Source organism: Tamandua tetradactyla, chromosome 25 (genome assembly GCF_023851605.1).
Source record: "Tamandua tetradactyla isolate mTamTet1 chromosome 25, mTamTet1.pri, whole genome shotgun sequence".
Lineage (NCBI taxonomy): Eukaryota > Metazoa > Chordata > Mammalia > Pilosa > Myrmecophagidae > Tamandua > Tamandua tetradactyla.
Genome location: NC_135351.1, coordinates 38,898,247 through 38,913,729, shown reverse-complemented (window position 1 = coordinate 38,913,729; position 15,483 = coordinate 38,898,247). Strand labels below are relative to the sequence as shown.

Sequence of the window (15,483 nt, the reverse complement as noted above, 5' to 3'; positions counted from 1 at the left end):
TCCTTTGGTGTGATATCGTTTACGTAGTAGCTTTATGCTACAACCACAGAGTTGAGTGGTTGCTACACAGATCAATTGGTCCATAAAACCTAATCTATTCACTCTCAGACCTTTTATTAAAAAAGGTTCGCCCAGCCTTGTTCAAAAGAAGAAAGGGGATACTAATCAGCTCCCCCACCTTTTGCTCCTTCCACTCCTCCAAGCACTGTGCAAGGTGCCTCCTAGCCCCAGCCAGCCGCAGCCCTACCTGAGCCCTCAGCAGGTTCCTTGTAGCTTGTTGAAGGGTGTGTCCCCATATACCGGGACCTGCCTCAATAGGGAAGCGACCAGTGTCAGAGTGCCTGCTTCTGTGGGGTTTGTGGCCCTGGCAGAGATCATTTATTTTCTCCCATTTTGCCCCACTAGCTGCCTGGAATACGAATGAGTTCGTAAAGAACCTACACACATCTCACATGTGAGTGTAGTGGTGTGGGGAGAGGGAGGGGGTATATGGGCATAGGGATTTGTGGGTGTGGGGATGCGGAAGGGTGGGGGAGGGCTGGGGTGTGGGAGAAGGGGGAAATGGGGAATGGGTAGAGTGAATACCCATTTCTGGGGGCGGGGTGGAGTGAATAGGAGATGTGGGAGGAGGTGTGGAGGTGGCGTGGGTGAGTAGGTGAGTGGTTAGGTGTAGAGGGAGCTGGGAGATGGAGTTGGGGGAAGGTAGAGGTGAGTGGAGGGTGTGGAGGTGAGTGGGAGGTGTATCAGGAAGGGGGATGATTGGTAGATAGGAATGTGAGGTGTGCAGGGGTGGGGGTGGGGGCATACCTTTTCAGTTTACCATGTGCCAGACTTTGTCACGGGGGCCAAGTAGACTAGATGGTAAGACACACTCATCTGCTCTTGGGGTGCTTTCTACCTCAGGATAGTAACTTAGGGGAGTTACTCATTTTTACCTTAAAGAGAAACTTATTTCTTCATCACAGCAGTGAAGTTGGGCTACATCTTGGATCCTAATCAGATATCTGTTTGCTTCTGATAGAGTCTATGAAACCAAAAACAAAAATTAGAAACATACATAAATTTTTAAAAAAGTAAAAAGTCCCACTACTGCAGAACCATTTTCTGTTCCAGAATATTTGATTGTTGACCTTTTTTTTATAAAACCATCTTTGTTAGGAAGACCACATATTGACAATGAAAGCTATATTTGAGGGTATTTTCTAATTTTTATACTATGGAAATTCTTGTTTTATTGATGAGTGCTTTCCTAGAAGAAAAACAGAGGCAATGGGAATGGGGTGGGATGGAGTAAGGAGGAGTCCTCAAGAAAAAGAAGTGAAAAGGATAATAGAAGGATACTATGAACAACTGTATGCCAACAAATCAGACAGCCTGGATGAAATGGACAAATTCCTGGAAACACATGAACAATCTACACTGACTCTAGAAGAAACAGAAGACCTCAACAGACCAAAAACAAGAAAAGAGATTGAGTCAGTCATCAAAAACCACCCAACAGAGAAAAGCCCTGGACTAGACAGCTTCATAGGTGAATTACACCAAACATTCCAAGAAAAATTTATAACAATCCTGCTCAAACTCTTCCAAAAATTGAACAGGAGGGAACACTATTTAACTCATTCTGTGAGGCCAATATCACCCAAATACCAAAAACAGATAAAGATACTAAGAAAAAAGGAAATTACAGATCAATTTCTTTAATGAAAATGCAGGCAAAAATCATCAACAAAATACTTGTGAACCAAAGCCAATAGCACGCTAAAAGAATTATTCATCAGGATCAAGCAGGTTTTAATGCAAGTATGTGAGGGTGGTTCAACACACAAAAAATAATTCATGTAACACACCACTTCAACAAAATGAAGGGGAATAATCACATTTTCATCTCCATTGACACAGAAAAGGCATTTGGCAAAATCCAGCATCCTTTCCTGACATAAACACTTCAAAACAGTAAGAGAAGGAAATTTCCTCAATATGATAAAGGGAATATATGAAAAACTCATAGCTAACATCATACTCAATGGAGAAAGACCGAAAATGTTCCATCTAAGATTTGGAACAAAACAAGGATGCCCACTGTCACCACTGTTATTCAACATTGTGCTAGTAGTTCTAGCCAAAGCAATTAGGCAAGAAAAAGAAACAAAAGGCATCCAAATTGGAAAGGAAGAAGTAAATTTTCACTATGTGCAGATGACAAGATCTTATATATAGAATGTCCTGAAAAACTACAACAAAACTTTTAGAGCTAATAAATGAATTCAGCAAATTTGCAGGGTACAAGATCAACATCCCCAAATCAATAGTCTTTCTATATACTGGAAATGAACAATCTGAAGAGGAAATGAAGAAAAAAATCCATTTTCAATAGCAACTAAAAGAATCAAATATCTGGGAATAAAGAAATCTATACACTGAAAACTACAAAACTTTGCTAAAAGAAATCAAAGGAAATCTAGATAAATGGAAGGACACTCCACAATCATGGATTGTAAGACTATATATTAAGATGTCAATCCTACCCAAAAGGATGTATAGATTCAATGCAATTCCAATTAAAATTCCACCAACCAAGCTGTTGAATTGGAAAAGCTACTTATCCAATTTACTTGGAAGGATAAGGGGTCCCAGATAGACAAAATCATCTTGAAAAAGAAGAACAAAGTTGGAGAACTCACACTTTCCTGACTTTAAAGTTTATTGCCAACCTACAATTGTCAAAACAGCATGGTACTATCCTAAGGACAGATATATAGACCAAAGAAATAGAATTGAGAGTTCAGAAATAGATTTTCACATCTATGTCCAATGAGGATTTTTGACAAGGCTGTCAAGTCCACTCAATTGGGAAAGAATAGTCTCTTCAACAAAGGGTACTAGGTAATGAACACCCACATGCAAAAGAATGAAAAAAGTCCCATAACTCACACCACATACAGAAATTAACTCAAAATTTACCAAAGACCTAAATATAAAAACCAGAACTATAAAAGTTATAAAAGAAAATGTACGGAATTATTTTCAGGATCTTGTTTGTTTAGGCGATGGTTTCTTAGACTTTACATCCAAAACATAAGCAACCAAAGGAAAAAATAGATAAATGGGAGCTCTTCAAATTTAAAAACTTCTGCACATCAAAAGAGTTTACCATGAAAGTGAAAAGACAATCTATGGAAAGGGAGAAAATATTCAGAAACCACATATCCAACAAGGGTTTAATATTCAGAATATATAAAGAAATCCTACATCTCAACAATAAAAGACAAGCAATCCAATTAAAAGGGGGCAAATGACTTGAACAGACATCTCTCCAAGAGGATATACAATTGGCTAAAAAGCATATGAAAAGATGTTCAACATCACTATTAGGGAAATGCAAATAAAAACCACAATGAGATACCATTTCATACCCACTGGAATGGCTATTAAAAAGAAAACTGCAACTGTTGGAGAGAATGCAGAGAAATAGGAACATTCATTTATTACTGGTGGGAATGTAAAATGGTATAGCCACTTTAGAAGACAGTTTGGCAGTTTCTCACAAAGCTAAGTATACAATTACCATACGACCCAGAAATCCCTCTATTGGCATATACCCCAAGAATTGAAAGCAGGTACTCGGATATTTGCACACCAATGTTCTCAGTGGCATTACTCACCATTGCCAAAGGATGGAAGCAACCCAAGTGTCCATCAACTGATGAATAGGTAAACAAAGCATACAAAGGAATATCATTCAGCATTACAAAGGAATGAAGTTCTGGTTCATGCAATAACATAATGAATCTCAAAGACATCATGTTGTGAGAAATGAGCCAGACACAAAAGGACAAATGTTGTATGATCCTCCTGATATGAAATCATTAGAATAAGCAAATTCATAGATTTCAATATAGAATATAGGTTACCAGGGGCTGGGTTGGGCATAGGGAATGGGGAATCAATGCTTAATGTGAACAGCATTTTTATTTGGGTTTACTGCAAAGTTTTGGAAATAGATGGTGGTGATGGTAGCACAACATTGTGAGTGTAATTAATAGTACTGAATTACATATGTGAATGTGGTTAAAAGGGGGAATTCTAGGTCATATTTATGTTACAAGAACACTACTTAAAAGATAATAAAACATAGGACTGAACAACACAGTCAACCCTAGTATAAGTGATGGACTAGTTAATAGTACAAGTATAAGAATGTTCTTTCATGAATTATAACAAATGTACCACACTAACGCAAGGTGTCAATAATAGGGTGATATACTGGTGGAGGGGAGGGGCTGAAGACACACCCTAATGTAAACTATGGACACTAGCGTTACTAGTACAATTATAATATTCTTTCATCAGTTGTAGCAAAGGTACTATACTATGCAAAGTGTTAATAATGGGGCTGGGGTATATGGGAATGCTGTATTTTTTACATGATTATTCTATAAACCTATAATTTTTCTAATTAAAAAAGGGCAAATGAGTTGGTGCTGATGAAGCCGTCAGGTCCCACACTGACGTAGACCTCGGAGATGAGTGCTTGGTGTAAGCCATGGTCCAGAGACAGAGGCAGGAGCCAGAAGTCTGCAAATCCTGTGATTTCCCAGAGTTTGGACTTGAAGCCATCTTGTCTATGCTCAATTTCAGTTCTCTTTCCCTACTACACATGCAGATCCAAATGATGACAACTCCACCTTGCCTCCCCAATTTGACTAGACAGAATAACATCTTCAATCTATTGATCCTCTACTGCCACATAATCCACATATTGAGCTCTTCTTGTGAGCCAGACCCCAAATTAGGTGTGGGAATTGGAGATCAAGTCTCGCTCACAGCTGGTGGATCTCCCTGTTCTGGAGATAAGTGATAGCAATCAAATATGACGGGACGGTCAGGATGCTGCCAAACACCAAGGAAAGAGCAACCCAATGCTGGAGAGGTTGGGGGAGACGTCACCAAGAAAATGATTAAACTGTTAAAGGAGTTTGTCAAGTGCAGTAGAAAGGAAAGCAATTTCAGAGATGAAAGAGCATGTGCCAACTGCAAAGATGGGAAGTGAGGTTAGCACTGGAGACCAGTGAGTCTATGTGTGTGGTCTGCACACCGGCGGGGAGGGATAGAAAGGAGTCAGGAGCAGTTAGAGAGAAGACTCAGTGGGTGTGGGTGGGGGCGAGGACATTCTGTAGGCAGCAGAGGGCTTCTAAAACTTTTTCAATATCCTCAGTGTGCAGCATCCCGCGCCAGGTTCAATGTGTAATGAGACAGACATTGAGGCAACCCCTCTCCTCACAGGGCCACCTGCATGGTGGGCCAAGCAAGGGACGAAGGCTGCAGAAAGGCCACAGCGTGGGGTCCAGCGTGCGTGGGCCTGTCCTCACACAGCTTCCCAGCAGATCCCAGAAGGTGAAATGAGAGCCCCTGGCACCACCCAGTCCCCCAGCGGGCACCAACACTTGTTGACTCAATTGCAGTCTGTGCTCCTGTGCTAGTGATGTGAGGTTCTATCACTGAACATGAGTGCTGGCACATATAGTGGGGCACATACAATGGGGTACGTACGGGGCACCCCGAGATGCTCCTCTGCACGTCTGACAACTGATCCTTCCTATGGACGTTTTTCTTCATCTAGAAAACAAAGTGATTTTAGACAAATTCGAGTTGTGAAATTTTTATACACAAAAGAAATAGACAAAAATATTTCATTAGCACTTGAAACTGGGCTGGGCATTTTCATAAGATATAATGGAAATCCCAATTTTCTGTTCCCAGTCACTCAAAACAAAAAGACAAACAATAAGACTATTCAAAAAGGCATCTTCTGGGCACAGTGTTAGCATGGGCATGCAATCAGGAGGGAACCTGAGCCTCGGGCTCAGCACGTCTTTTCAAGTCGCAGGGTTGCACTCCCAGATGCTGGATTCGTTCTAAGAGGACAAGCCTGTTCGGGGCATGTACTAAGGTGAGAAAGCTAATTAATGAATTTAGAAAGCCCTGACTGAATCAAAGGATTTGACTTTTTTTTTTCTTAGTTATCCAGAAAAATCAATCCAAATACCTCATTCTTCAAACTTTCATATAAATAAAGGTCTTGGATAACTCAAACAGGTGTCTCAAAGCATTCTGTCTCACGTTTGGTTTAGAATAAATACCTGTCGTTCTCCGAATCACTGAGCACAGCTACTGACCCAGCATGGAAAGGATGGAGGAGCGTTGGAAACAGAAATCAGGGCCATAGGAGGGGGAGGCCCCAGAGAATCCGTCAGGCAGGGCACCATGGGGCATGGCCACACTTTCAAGGACACAGCTTCTCATCAACTAACCTGTTCGATGTAGTGGTTATAGTTCCTGATCAGCTCAATGGCAGTGGTCAGGTCCCCATGGTCAGCGTGCTCCGACGGAGTGTGCAGCCGCAGGGTGGAGAGGAGATGCAGATATTCGCCAAATCTCCGGGACGGGTAGAGCAGCAGCTCCGGCAGGCTGTGTGGAGCGGGAGGGGGCTGGTCTCCCTCTGGAGGTCCCAGCATCCCGATGGCCCAGCCAGCGCCCTGAGGACTCACCTCATCATCTGTGTCACAACGGTCTTATCGTGCCTCTTCAGGAAGGCTCGGAAGGCGGGTGTCATGTCTCTGCACTGAAAGGCAAATATTAGATAGTCAGAACTTGGCTTATGACATCACTGCGTCCCGCCTTCTGTTCCACCCAACAAGCAGGCGCTATGGGACACGCAAAGCAGAAGGGCTGCTTCTACATCCGTCAGTCCCGGCATGATTTGGTGCCATCGGTATCTTCCTAATATATTAATTAAGTGGGTAATTACACTCTAGACCTATCCATACTCATGGGATGGATCACCCTAAACACATGAGAGCAGGGGACAGCCAGAGAGAGATAGAACTGAACTGGAACTGATTGCCTCTGCAAACTTGTCAAGTACTGCCCTTCTCGGAGCCTCAGTATCCTCCTATAAAATGGACATTGTCCCTAACTCATAGGATTGCAATGAGGAAAAAAAGTCCTGCACACCATGTGCATGACACTCAGAAACTGTCACTCCTGTCTAGTAAGAGACAACACTGGTACTCGGCTGGAAAACTGCTGTCAATCATGGTTTCCATGGTAACATTACAAAGGTGCTCTCCGCTACCTAATTTCTATTTTCAAATGTATTCATGTATCACCATGAGAGCACCCACGAGTTATCCCCTTTCACGGAAAGTAGGTGCATGCCTTAAAGATGTCAGTAGTGAAAATGTGCACTGATTTCAATAATGTAAATAGCTACTGCATATTGACTTTTTCTATGCTGATAACACAGGAATCATTATTAGCCATGGTTATGAAAATGTGGGCTCTATTTGTAGGAAGAGGGCCAGCAGCCTTGGAAGGACAAACTGAAGGAGAAAGCTATCTATTTCTAATAACAGATGATGCTTTACTCCAATTTTTGACCTCAAGGTCAGCACTAGGAGATGGCATTATTTGTGCATCACGTGGTCCTGCAGTGACTCAGCTCACCAGGTGAGGTAAGGCCGGTGGGCCCAGCAGGTGACCTGTGGGAGAGACGGCCCCGAGGCCAGGTGGCCTTTCCCACTGCTTCTGCTGCAGGGGAGGAGAGGCCGAGGGGGCTCAGGCCCATCAGCGGACACCCCGGCAAGGGCGGCAGGAGGGAGCTGAATACTCCTGCTCAGGGTCAAAGCTGGCCTCAGCCACGGCAGGAGAAAATGTGCATCACGAACTCTCCAGGGAGTGTGAGCCAAAGGAACTCCTACTCCTCAGTGGGATGTTCCTCTCCCAGGGAAGGGAGCTGAGCTCCCAGGGCCACATGGGATAGCTGGAACAGGTGGAAGCAGCAACCGATCTTGTTTCTACCCAATTGCTGATGTCGTCCCCACAGCCCTGGCACAGGAGGGGCTGGAGGGGTGAGCGGTGCTGTGGGCACTAGTTCAGTTCAACGCCCAGTTCCCTGCTCCATGCCGGGCTCTATATGGGCCCCTGTGGTCCAAACCAAACAGGTCCGGGCCCCTGTCCCCAAGGGGCTGGCAGAGTGCGGGAGGAGACCCGGAGACCAGAGTCGGGAGGCCCCCTTCGCGGGTGACTCTGGTGGTCTCTGAACGGCACACGCGCGCCCGCCCTTTCTCACCCTGAAGGCCCAGTACGGTGACCGGACGGCAGCGCAACCGCTCACCTTCTCAATGGTTTTCAGGATGACAGGGTAGTTGTTGAAGAAATTGGTGTAAACGCCCAGCCGGCTTCCGAACTTGACGACTATTTCCCCCACACAGTGGGCCGGGCCCCAGCCCCGCAGTCGGTCCCGCAGGTCAGCCAGAAGCTGCCTGCAGAGGGAGAGCCCACAACCTCAGCCGGTCACCAACTCGGACACAGAACGGGCCGGCGCCGCCCATCTCGGCCTGCCAGGGGCTGGGGGGCCAGGCGGCTGCGGTGGAATCCCACTCCTGCCCTCGGGGCCTGAGTCCGAGCCCTCCACCCCAGGCCGCCTCTCGGCTGCCCTGGACGCCCCGTCCCCACGCACCCGGGTAGCGGATGAAGGTTTCCCTCGGTCCTGGGGGGCAATCCCATGTCCCCTTGGATGTCACCCTCACTCTGCCACCCCAGGCCTTGGGGAGCTCGGAGGGGGGCCCTCGGCCCCTTCCTTCCTTCATCCCGGGGGTGGGGGACCGCTGCTGGAACCTAGCTAGAGGGCCCCCCGCAGTGGAGACCCTCTGCCCTCTCACATGTTAGACACTGGAAGGTCAAGTTGGGCCCCAGCCTGGGGTCCCTACGCAGAGCACCCGAGGGTCCTAACCCGTTCTGTGCTTCTTTCCCTTCCCCACTGCTCCATCTTGCACTGATTCCAGCACTGCCCCTCCCGGACTCTGGGGAAGCCAGGAGGGATCCAAGGGGAGGGGGGGGCGGGGCGGGGGTCTCTTCCCATCTGGGGTGATCAGGCGCCCCAAGAGTGGCCGAGAAGGACTGAGCCTCCCCCTGCGTGAATATCATTAGAAACCCGAGTCCCCGCTTTACCTGTTGAGACTCAAAACCCGCAGGACATCAGCGAAGATGAGGTGGGCATTGGCGGCGCTCAGGATGGCCCTGCCCGAGGCCAGCGCGGCGCCCAGCGGCCTCGCGTAAACGGCCCGCACCGTCTCCAGCGCCCGCACGTACCTCCTCTCGCTCGCCAGGAGCTCCCCGGCCACGCGCGCCCGCGGCTGGGCCCAGGCCCCCTGCAGCGCCCCCTCCTGCGGAAGAGCCGCGGAGTGGACGGACTCAGTGGTCAGGCGCTCGGAGACCCCCCTTCCCGGGCACCAGCACAGGGCCGCTGCGCCCCCAGGCCAGCCCAGCCCCCAGCAGAGCCGCGGTGGACAGCGCGGCACGTGGAGACCTTCCCCGCCACCGCCCAGTGTGGGTCAGGCGAGCGGCGCCAGGTGCGGCTGGAGAGAGGTGAGATGAGAGGAGGCAGGGCTCGGCTGCCACAAAGGACCTTTGGGTGCTGCACCCTTGCGAGTTTCCCCGCGTCTCCCCGCCCTGCCGTTTTATTGATTATCCTGCAGATGGGAGAACTGAGCTGAGCTGTCCCTCTCCCACCTGCACCTTACAGAAATCTGAAACTCAGCTCTGCTTTCCAGAATTTGGAAAAGTATGTAACCTGGCGACAGCCGCCCTCTGTCTCCTGAGTAGCCGGGTTGCCAGGTGCCCTCCCTGTTTTCTTATTTTAAAGTCCCATTTTATTTTTAATATAGAGAAAATTCCACACACAGATATTATTTGTGCTTTGTCAACATGGGGAGAAATCAGTTCTCACTTTGGAGAGTAGACCTTTCCTTTTCTTTTATCTGTTTTTTTTAAGAAATCATCAAATGAGCAACTTTACCATAGAAAGCAATTAAAATATTTAGGTGTTAAAATGGCAGTGGTCTTGTATCTGGGCTGAGGGTTGTTCGTACTTTCCCAGCACCATTTCCTCTTTTCCCTCCTGCCCTAAGTATGTCCCATGCTGCCCCTAATAAAAGAGGACAAGACAGGGAGTGTTGCGTGATCTTCAGTCAAGGGGAGTCCACTATAATTTCACGAAATAGGGCAGAAATGTAAAAAATGATGTAAGAGAAAAATAAGGAAATACACCCCGTGTGAAATCCTAGAAACGCACGGTTCTTAGTTATTTATGTTGTCCTTTCAGTCGCACGGTCTGCATACAATGCCAACGAGCCACAGCTAAGAGTTGAAAAGCCATCTGCTCCCCCGTGGCAGCTGGCCCACCACCCACCTTCTAGATCTCTGTGTATTCACATATATATTCTTTTTAAATGTTAGAGTTAACCAACGATGGAGCCAAAATAATCCAAATTATCGCTGTGCCCTAAGATTTTGGCTGTCAACCCTTCCACTGATGTCTTTAAGCCGAGTCAGATGTTATCACCAATTGTCAGATGGGACAGCTGCCTGCTGTGCTCTGTGAACACACCCCTCCCTCCGCAGTGGCTTTGGTGGTGAGTGCTCCCTGGTCCTGTGGTCGGCGGCCAGCAAGTGGGGTCCAGCTGGGGTCCAGGCCATCCTCTCCCAGCTGCCTGTCCTTAAGAGGCCATTTAGCTTTCCTAACTTTGTTCCTTATCCATGAGTCGTGGCTGCACACAGGTGCACGGGGCTGTGGTGAGGGACTGTGGGACTAAAGGGACACGTGCTCTACAGAAGCACAGAACAGCACGTGGCTGGGTGACAGCCCGACAGGCCCCGGCCGCATCGTCCCCAGGATGCTCCCCTTTAGGTTCAGGCCACAGCTTGGCAGGCCCATCAGAATCTGTGCTTCTTTACATTGGTGCCGTACCTTGAATTAGGTCCTACGATCATACTGGAGCATCACAGAGTAACCTCTGGGCCAGCCATACTCTCAGTTCAGCTCACTCCTGTCTTCTGGACCCAACATTTTTCAGGCCAGGGCTTAACTACAGGCTAGCAGTCCACTGGACATGCTACCAACTGGATTCCCCCTGATTATATTAATTTTTTTTCCCCTGGAAGAAACTTCCAAGGTCAAAAGAGATGACCCAGGATAAAGGCTGAAGCTCCACTGTAAACTCATGGAAAATGTGTACTGTGAATCGATTGGCTTACCACCTCCACCAGCTCCCCGACACTTAGACCCTTGTTTCTGAGACTCAGCGTGGCGTCCTGGGAATTGTCTTCTGTGGCCTTGCTTTCCTGAGGATGAAACGGAGCCTGGGTTATCTGGAGCAGGTCCGTGTACACACAGGCCCTGCTCCAGAGCCGGTCTCGGCAGCTGTCTGCCGTCAGCTCTTTCCACTGCGTTCCGTCGACCCAAAGAATTAAGTACAAACTTGATGCCTCACTTATGGGAAATTTAATGTTTAAAAAATAACTTCTAGCATCCTTCGAACTTCATTCTACTTGAGAAACTAAATTCACTGGGGGTCTCCCACTGCCCCAGGGGAGTGCCCAGCAGCAGTAGCTTCTCCCCCGCCCCGACCTCCCGCCCATGGGTGGGCACTGGCCTGGACCTCGGCTGGTCCATCACGTGTCCGTTGAGGGCAAAAACACTAAGATGCCAGAACTGTAAATTCACTCCTCTTTTCACCTGATGATAATATGTCCTAATCAAGTCATGCAACTTCCTACACCTGTTTCCACGTCGAAATACGGCACCTTCTCCCTCCTCCCTTCCTTGTTAATGGTTCTTGTTAATGGGTCTCAAACAGCCCCACCCACTGCCTGCCGGATGCCGGTCCGCTCTAGCAGTGGACCCTGGTCCTGTGCTGACCTTGAGAGACACAATGAACGAAGTCATCACCCTGTCCTTCCCGGTGAGAAATAAAGCTACAGCGGAGAACCTGGAGGTCTAGGGGTGATGCCCGAAGACAACGATCCACGGGCAACCAAGACCGCCCCAGCCTTACTCCGCTCTTCAGGCAAAAATGCACTTAATGCGTTGGGGCTGCCCAGCCTCGAAGGCACGGGGGCTCCGTGCTGTGGCCAGCCGGCTCCCCCCCAGCCCAGGCCAGGCTCTGCTGAGCCCGCTCTGCCCTGGAGAGACGTGCAGTCGGGGCTTCGTCCTTCCAGGGTGTGATGCCCAGCACCAGCCTGCCACATGCGCATTCTCAGGGGAAATGCTACTCTGAATTTTGACAAATAATCTAACATTTCCATCTAAGTGGAACGCTCTTTTTTAAAAAAAAAAATAAATGCATGAATAGTAGTGTTGCATATTCATGGTAAAGCAATGGCAACTTGGAAGAGTCAGTGGTGACACCAGTTGCCGTGCAGGTTGGAAGTGGCTGTAGTTGGAAAACGGGAGTCAGACTCCAGTGGTCCAGGCTGAGATGAGTGCACCCCAAACTGTGCAGAATCGTATCGGGGCCTCGCAGAGAAGACCCCCGTGGCTGTAGTTGGAAAACGGGAGTCAGACTCCAGTGGTCCAGGCTGAGATAAGTGCACCCCAAACTGTGCAGAATCGTATCGGGGCCTTGCAGAGGAGAAGACCCCCTCCCTGGAACAGCACCCTGCTGTGCAGGCTCACATGAGAACTTCTGTATGAAAACACAGCTTGTTGGCATGAACCCAAGAACAACCTGGCTATTCTAGAAGCTTCTCCCTTACACTGGGGCTTTGTTTCAGTCTGGCTCTGGAGCAGTCACTATTTTCAAAGTTTTTGTCTAGTATGTCCCAGGTCTGGTCCTCCTCTCCGGTGCTTTAATCTTCTCCTTCGCATGGCCCCTTGCTTCCTCCATCTTTGTATGCTTGCAATCTTTTGTTGCAACCTGCACATTTTGCTGCTTTAATGTGTTATCTCTGGTACTTATTCCCTAAACTTGTAACCAGTCAGTGTTATGATAGACATTTCCTGGAATGCCAGGTGCTAATAAGAATAATGACAAAAAGGATGAAAGAAAATGCCTTTCCCAGTCTTTGCAGATTGTCCTGTGGGAGTGCTCTCCCTCAGAATTTAGCTATCTTAATAATGAGTTTAGAGAACAGCCCAAGGCAAACACAGTGTCTTCCCCAGTCTTCTCTGTGGGTGCATCTTGTCCTGGGCATGTGAACATGGCCCGAGGAATTTCCTTGTTTATGTGGATACAAATGTTCTCGTCCCTGTGTCCTGCACCTGGCTCACCCTTGTCCTGAGCAGCTGCAACTGGCCTGTTCTCTAGCACTCTTGTGACAGAGCTCTGGGAGATGCCACTAGGTGCAGGGCAGATTCTGGGACAGTAAGCTTATAACTCATGTCCTTGTTCACCCTTCCAGCCACAGACTGGCACAGGCAGACGTGGGCACAGTATAAGCACGAGGTTACTGTGCTCCCTCCGGAACTAGGAGGCATTGGAAGCAGCAGCCGGCTCCACGCCGAATGGGGGGGAACGGAGAGGCCAGCACGGGTGTCTCTAGCCTTTCCTACCATTTTCAAGATGGTTTTTTCTTGACTTGGCACTTGTCCTGCTACTGCAAACCTTTCGCTGTTTTCTGGAGCGTCAAGAAAGCCATTTCTGCCCGTTCCTGCTGGTTGTTCGAAGCTTCTGTGGGGGAGTGGAGCCCTGGACCATTTCACTCTGCCATCTGGATCAGCAGCTACTTTTTAAAATAAATTCTTCTTTGTGGATAGGAAATTGGCTTAATGTCGTGATTTTCTTTGAACCTAAAAACGGCAACTTCTCATTTTGCATTGTATGTCTAATTATTAGAATTTTCACAGCCTGTTTTTAGATTAAGGTGCCATCCCATGCTTATTTTTATTTCTGATGATGATTTCAGAGGAAGTAACAGGGGCAACAGACTTTGCACATTTAGGAGAAAACTGTTTGCTTGGGGTCGGTGGCCTCTGCCTTGGCTCCCTAGGACACATGGGGAGGGTGTCAGAAGTCTGCAGAGCTAGCCTTTGACCACCAGGGAGGAAATTCCTTCCAGGACAGAGCTCTGCAGGCACTGCCTCTTCCAGAGACATCCTGGTCTAGCCGCTGTTGGTGCTTCTCCAGATAAGGCTCCGTTGCCTGGATTAGGGGCCAGAATCCGTCATGAAAATGATGGCTGAGCTCGGGGATAGGGAGGGTCCTGGCCAAGGTCCATGCCCCAGGGTCTGCAGGAACCCACAGCTCAGGAGGAAGCACTGGGAGGGCAGCAGGGTGGACGGACAGACGGATGGATGGAATGACGGATGGATGGATGGATGGATGGATGGATGGATGCATGAATGCATGGATGGATGCATGGATGGAATGTACGGACGAACAAATAGATGTGAGGGAGAGAGATAGGTATACACACACACACACACACACACACACACACACACACACACACACACGTGTACATCGGTGCCCACCATCCTGGATTTGGCAGGCAAGCCCTGTTAAACATGCCTCTACGGAAGGGTCTTTTAAACAATGGTCTTGGCAGAAACTCACTTCCTGCTCCTCTGGACATGGGTCAGGGTGCTTTTTTGAATGAATATTCAGTTTTAAACACAAACCCCAATATGTGAAGAAAATGAGATTTTCTAGTTGAACATAAATCAGCACCAACGTTTAAGCTGCAATTTTTCCTCCTAGGCGTCCCCAGATTTATTTTTATGGATTTTGTGCACAAGCTCATAAGTATTAACTACTAGAAAACCAAATGAGAATCTAACAAGTGTTTTCTCTAATTTGATTTTAAAAAGGAAGAAAGAAAACCATGAGAGAGTTTCCTAGGCAGGAGGAGGTTTTGCATTTCTGTGGTTTTGTTACAACCGCAAACCCGGTTTCTAGTCATGAGACACCTTTAGGCCCAAATGCTCCGAGTTATTTTGTGAGCGTGATCAGATGTCTAGGTCAGCAGTGAGTTGAGAAGACAGTTTGGTGTGGGTTTTATCTGGTAGAGGAAGCTTAGGGGCCGAGAATGACAGTGTCCCCAAGGGACCTTGCCTGGTGACCTTTCCCCAGGCCTGGGAGAGATGGTTCTCAGCTAGCCTCAGGCTTTTCAAATGCAAAACAAACATTTCAGAGGAGGAAGCCCGTGTGGTCTGTCCAGCTTTCTTCAAGTCTCCCTGCTCCCGAGGCGGGGAGGGGGCGTTTCTGGGGTGGAGATGACAGCTTCACCCTCTGGAATAAGGAGGACGGCAGAGCTCCCGCAAGGTTTCCAGGGAGGCAGGCACCTCGCAGGAAGGATTTGGAACCTGGGCCCTGGGCTCCGTGGGGCTTATTCCCTAGAGCAGACCCGAGCAGCGAGAGCCGGATGCTGCTCCGCCAAGGTGCCCAGGGCTGCAGGGTGCTGAGACCACCGCCAGCCCGGGGTGGGGTGGGGAAGGGGCAGGCTCTGCTGTCCTCCACTGTCCACGCCCGGGCCACCCTCTAACCCCCTAAGGAACCGGCCTCTGCCGGGAGGCAGTCCTGAGAGATTTCCAGAAGCAAGCTCCCACCTAGAGAAGGCTGTGCACGCCCCGGAAGTGCAGGTGTTAAGACCCCCCTCCCCCCAGGGTCTAACTAGATAGAGAAGCAAGGGCGCGGAAAT

The 15,483-nt window shown here is 48.4% G+C and overlaps 1 protein-coding gene across 1 annotated transcript in view; it reads right to left on the bottom strand.

Moving 5' to 3' along the window:
• ECT2L (epithelial cell transforming 2 like) overlaps positions 1-15,483 on the bottom strand; it is a 73,173-nt gene that overhangs the window by 8,029 nt on the left and 49,661 nt on the right. Inside the window, exons 13-19 of the mRNA XM_077143310.1 lie at positions 11,101-11,187; positions 9,016-9,230; positions 8,180-8,327; positions 6,552-6,625; positions 6,315-6,471; positions 5,554-5,619; positions 936-1,024 (exon numbers count right to left, since the gene is read on the bottom strand). Of these exons, the coding sequence (XP_076999425.1) occupies positions 936-1,024; positions 5,554-5,619; positions 6,315-6,471; positions 6,552-6,625; positions 8,180-8,327; positions 9,016-9,230; positions 11,101-11,187 (836 nt within the window). The remainder of the gene's footprint in view (positions 1-935; positions 1,025-5,553; positions 5,620-6,314; positions 6,472-6,551; positions 6,626-8,179; positions 8,328-9,015; positions 9,231-11,100; positions 11,188-15,483) is intronic.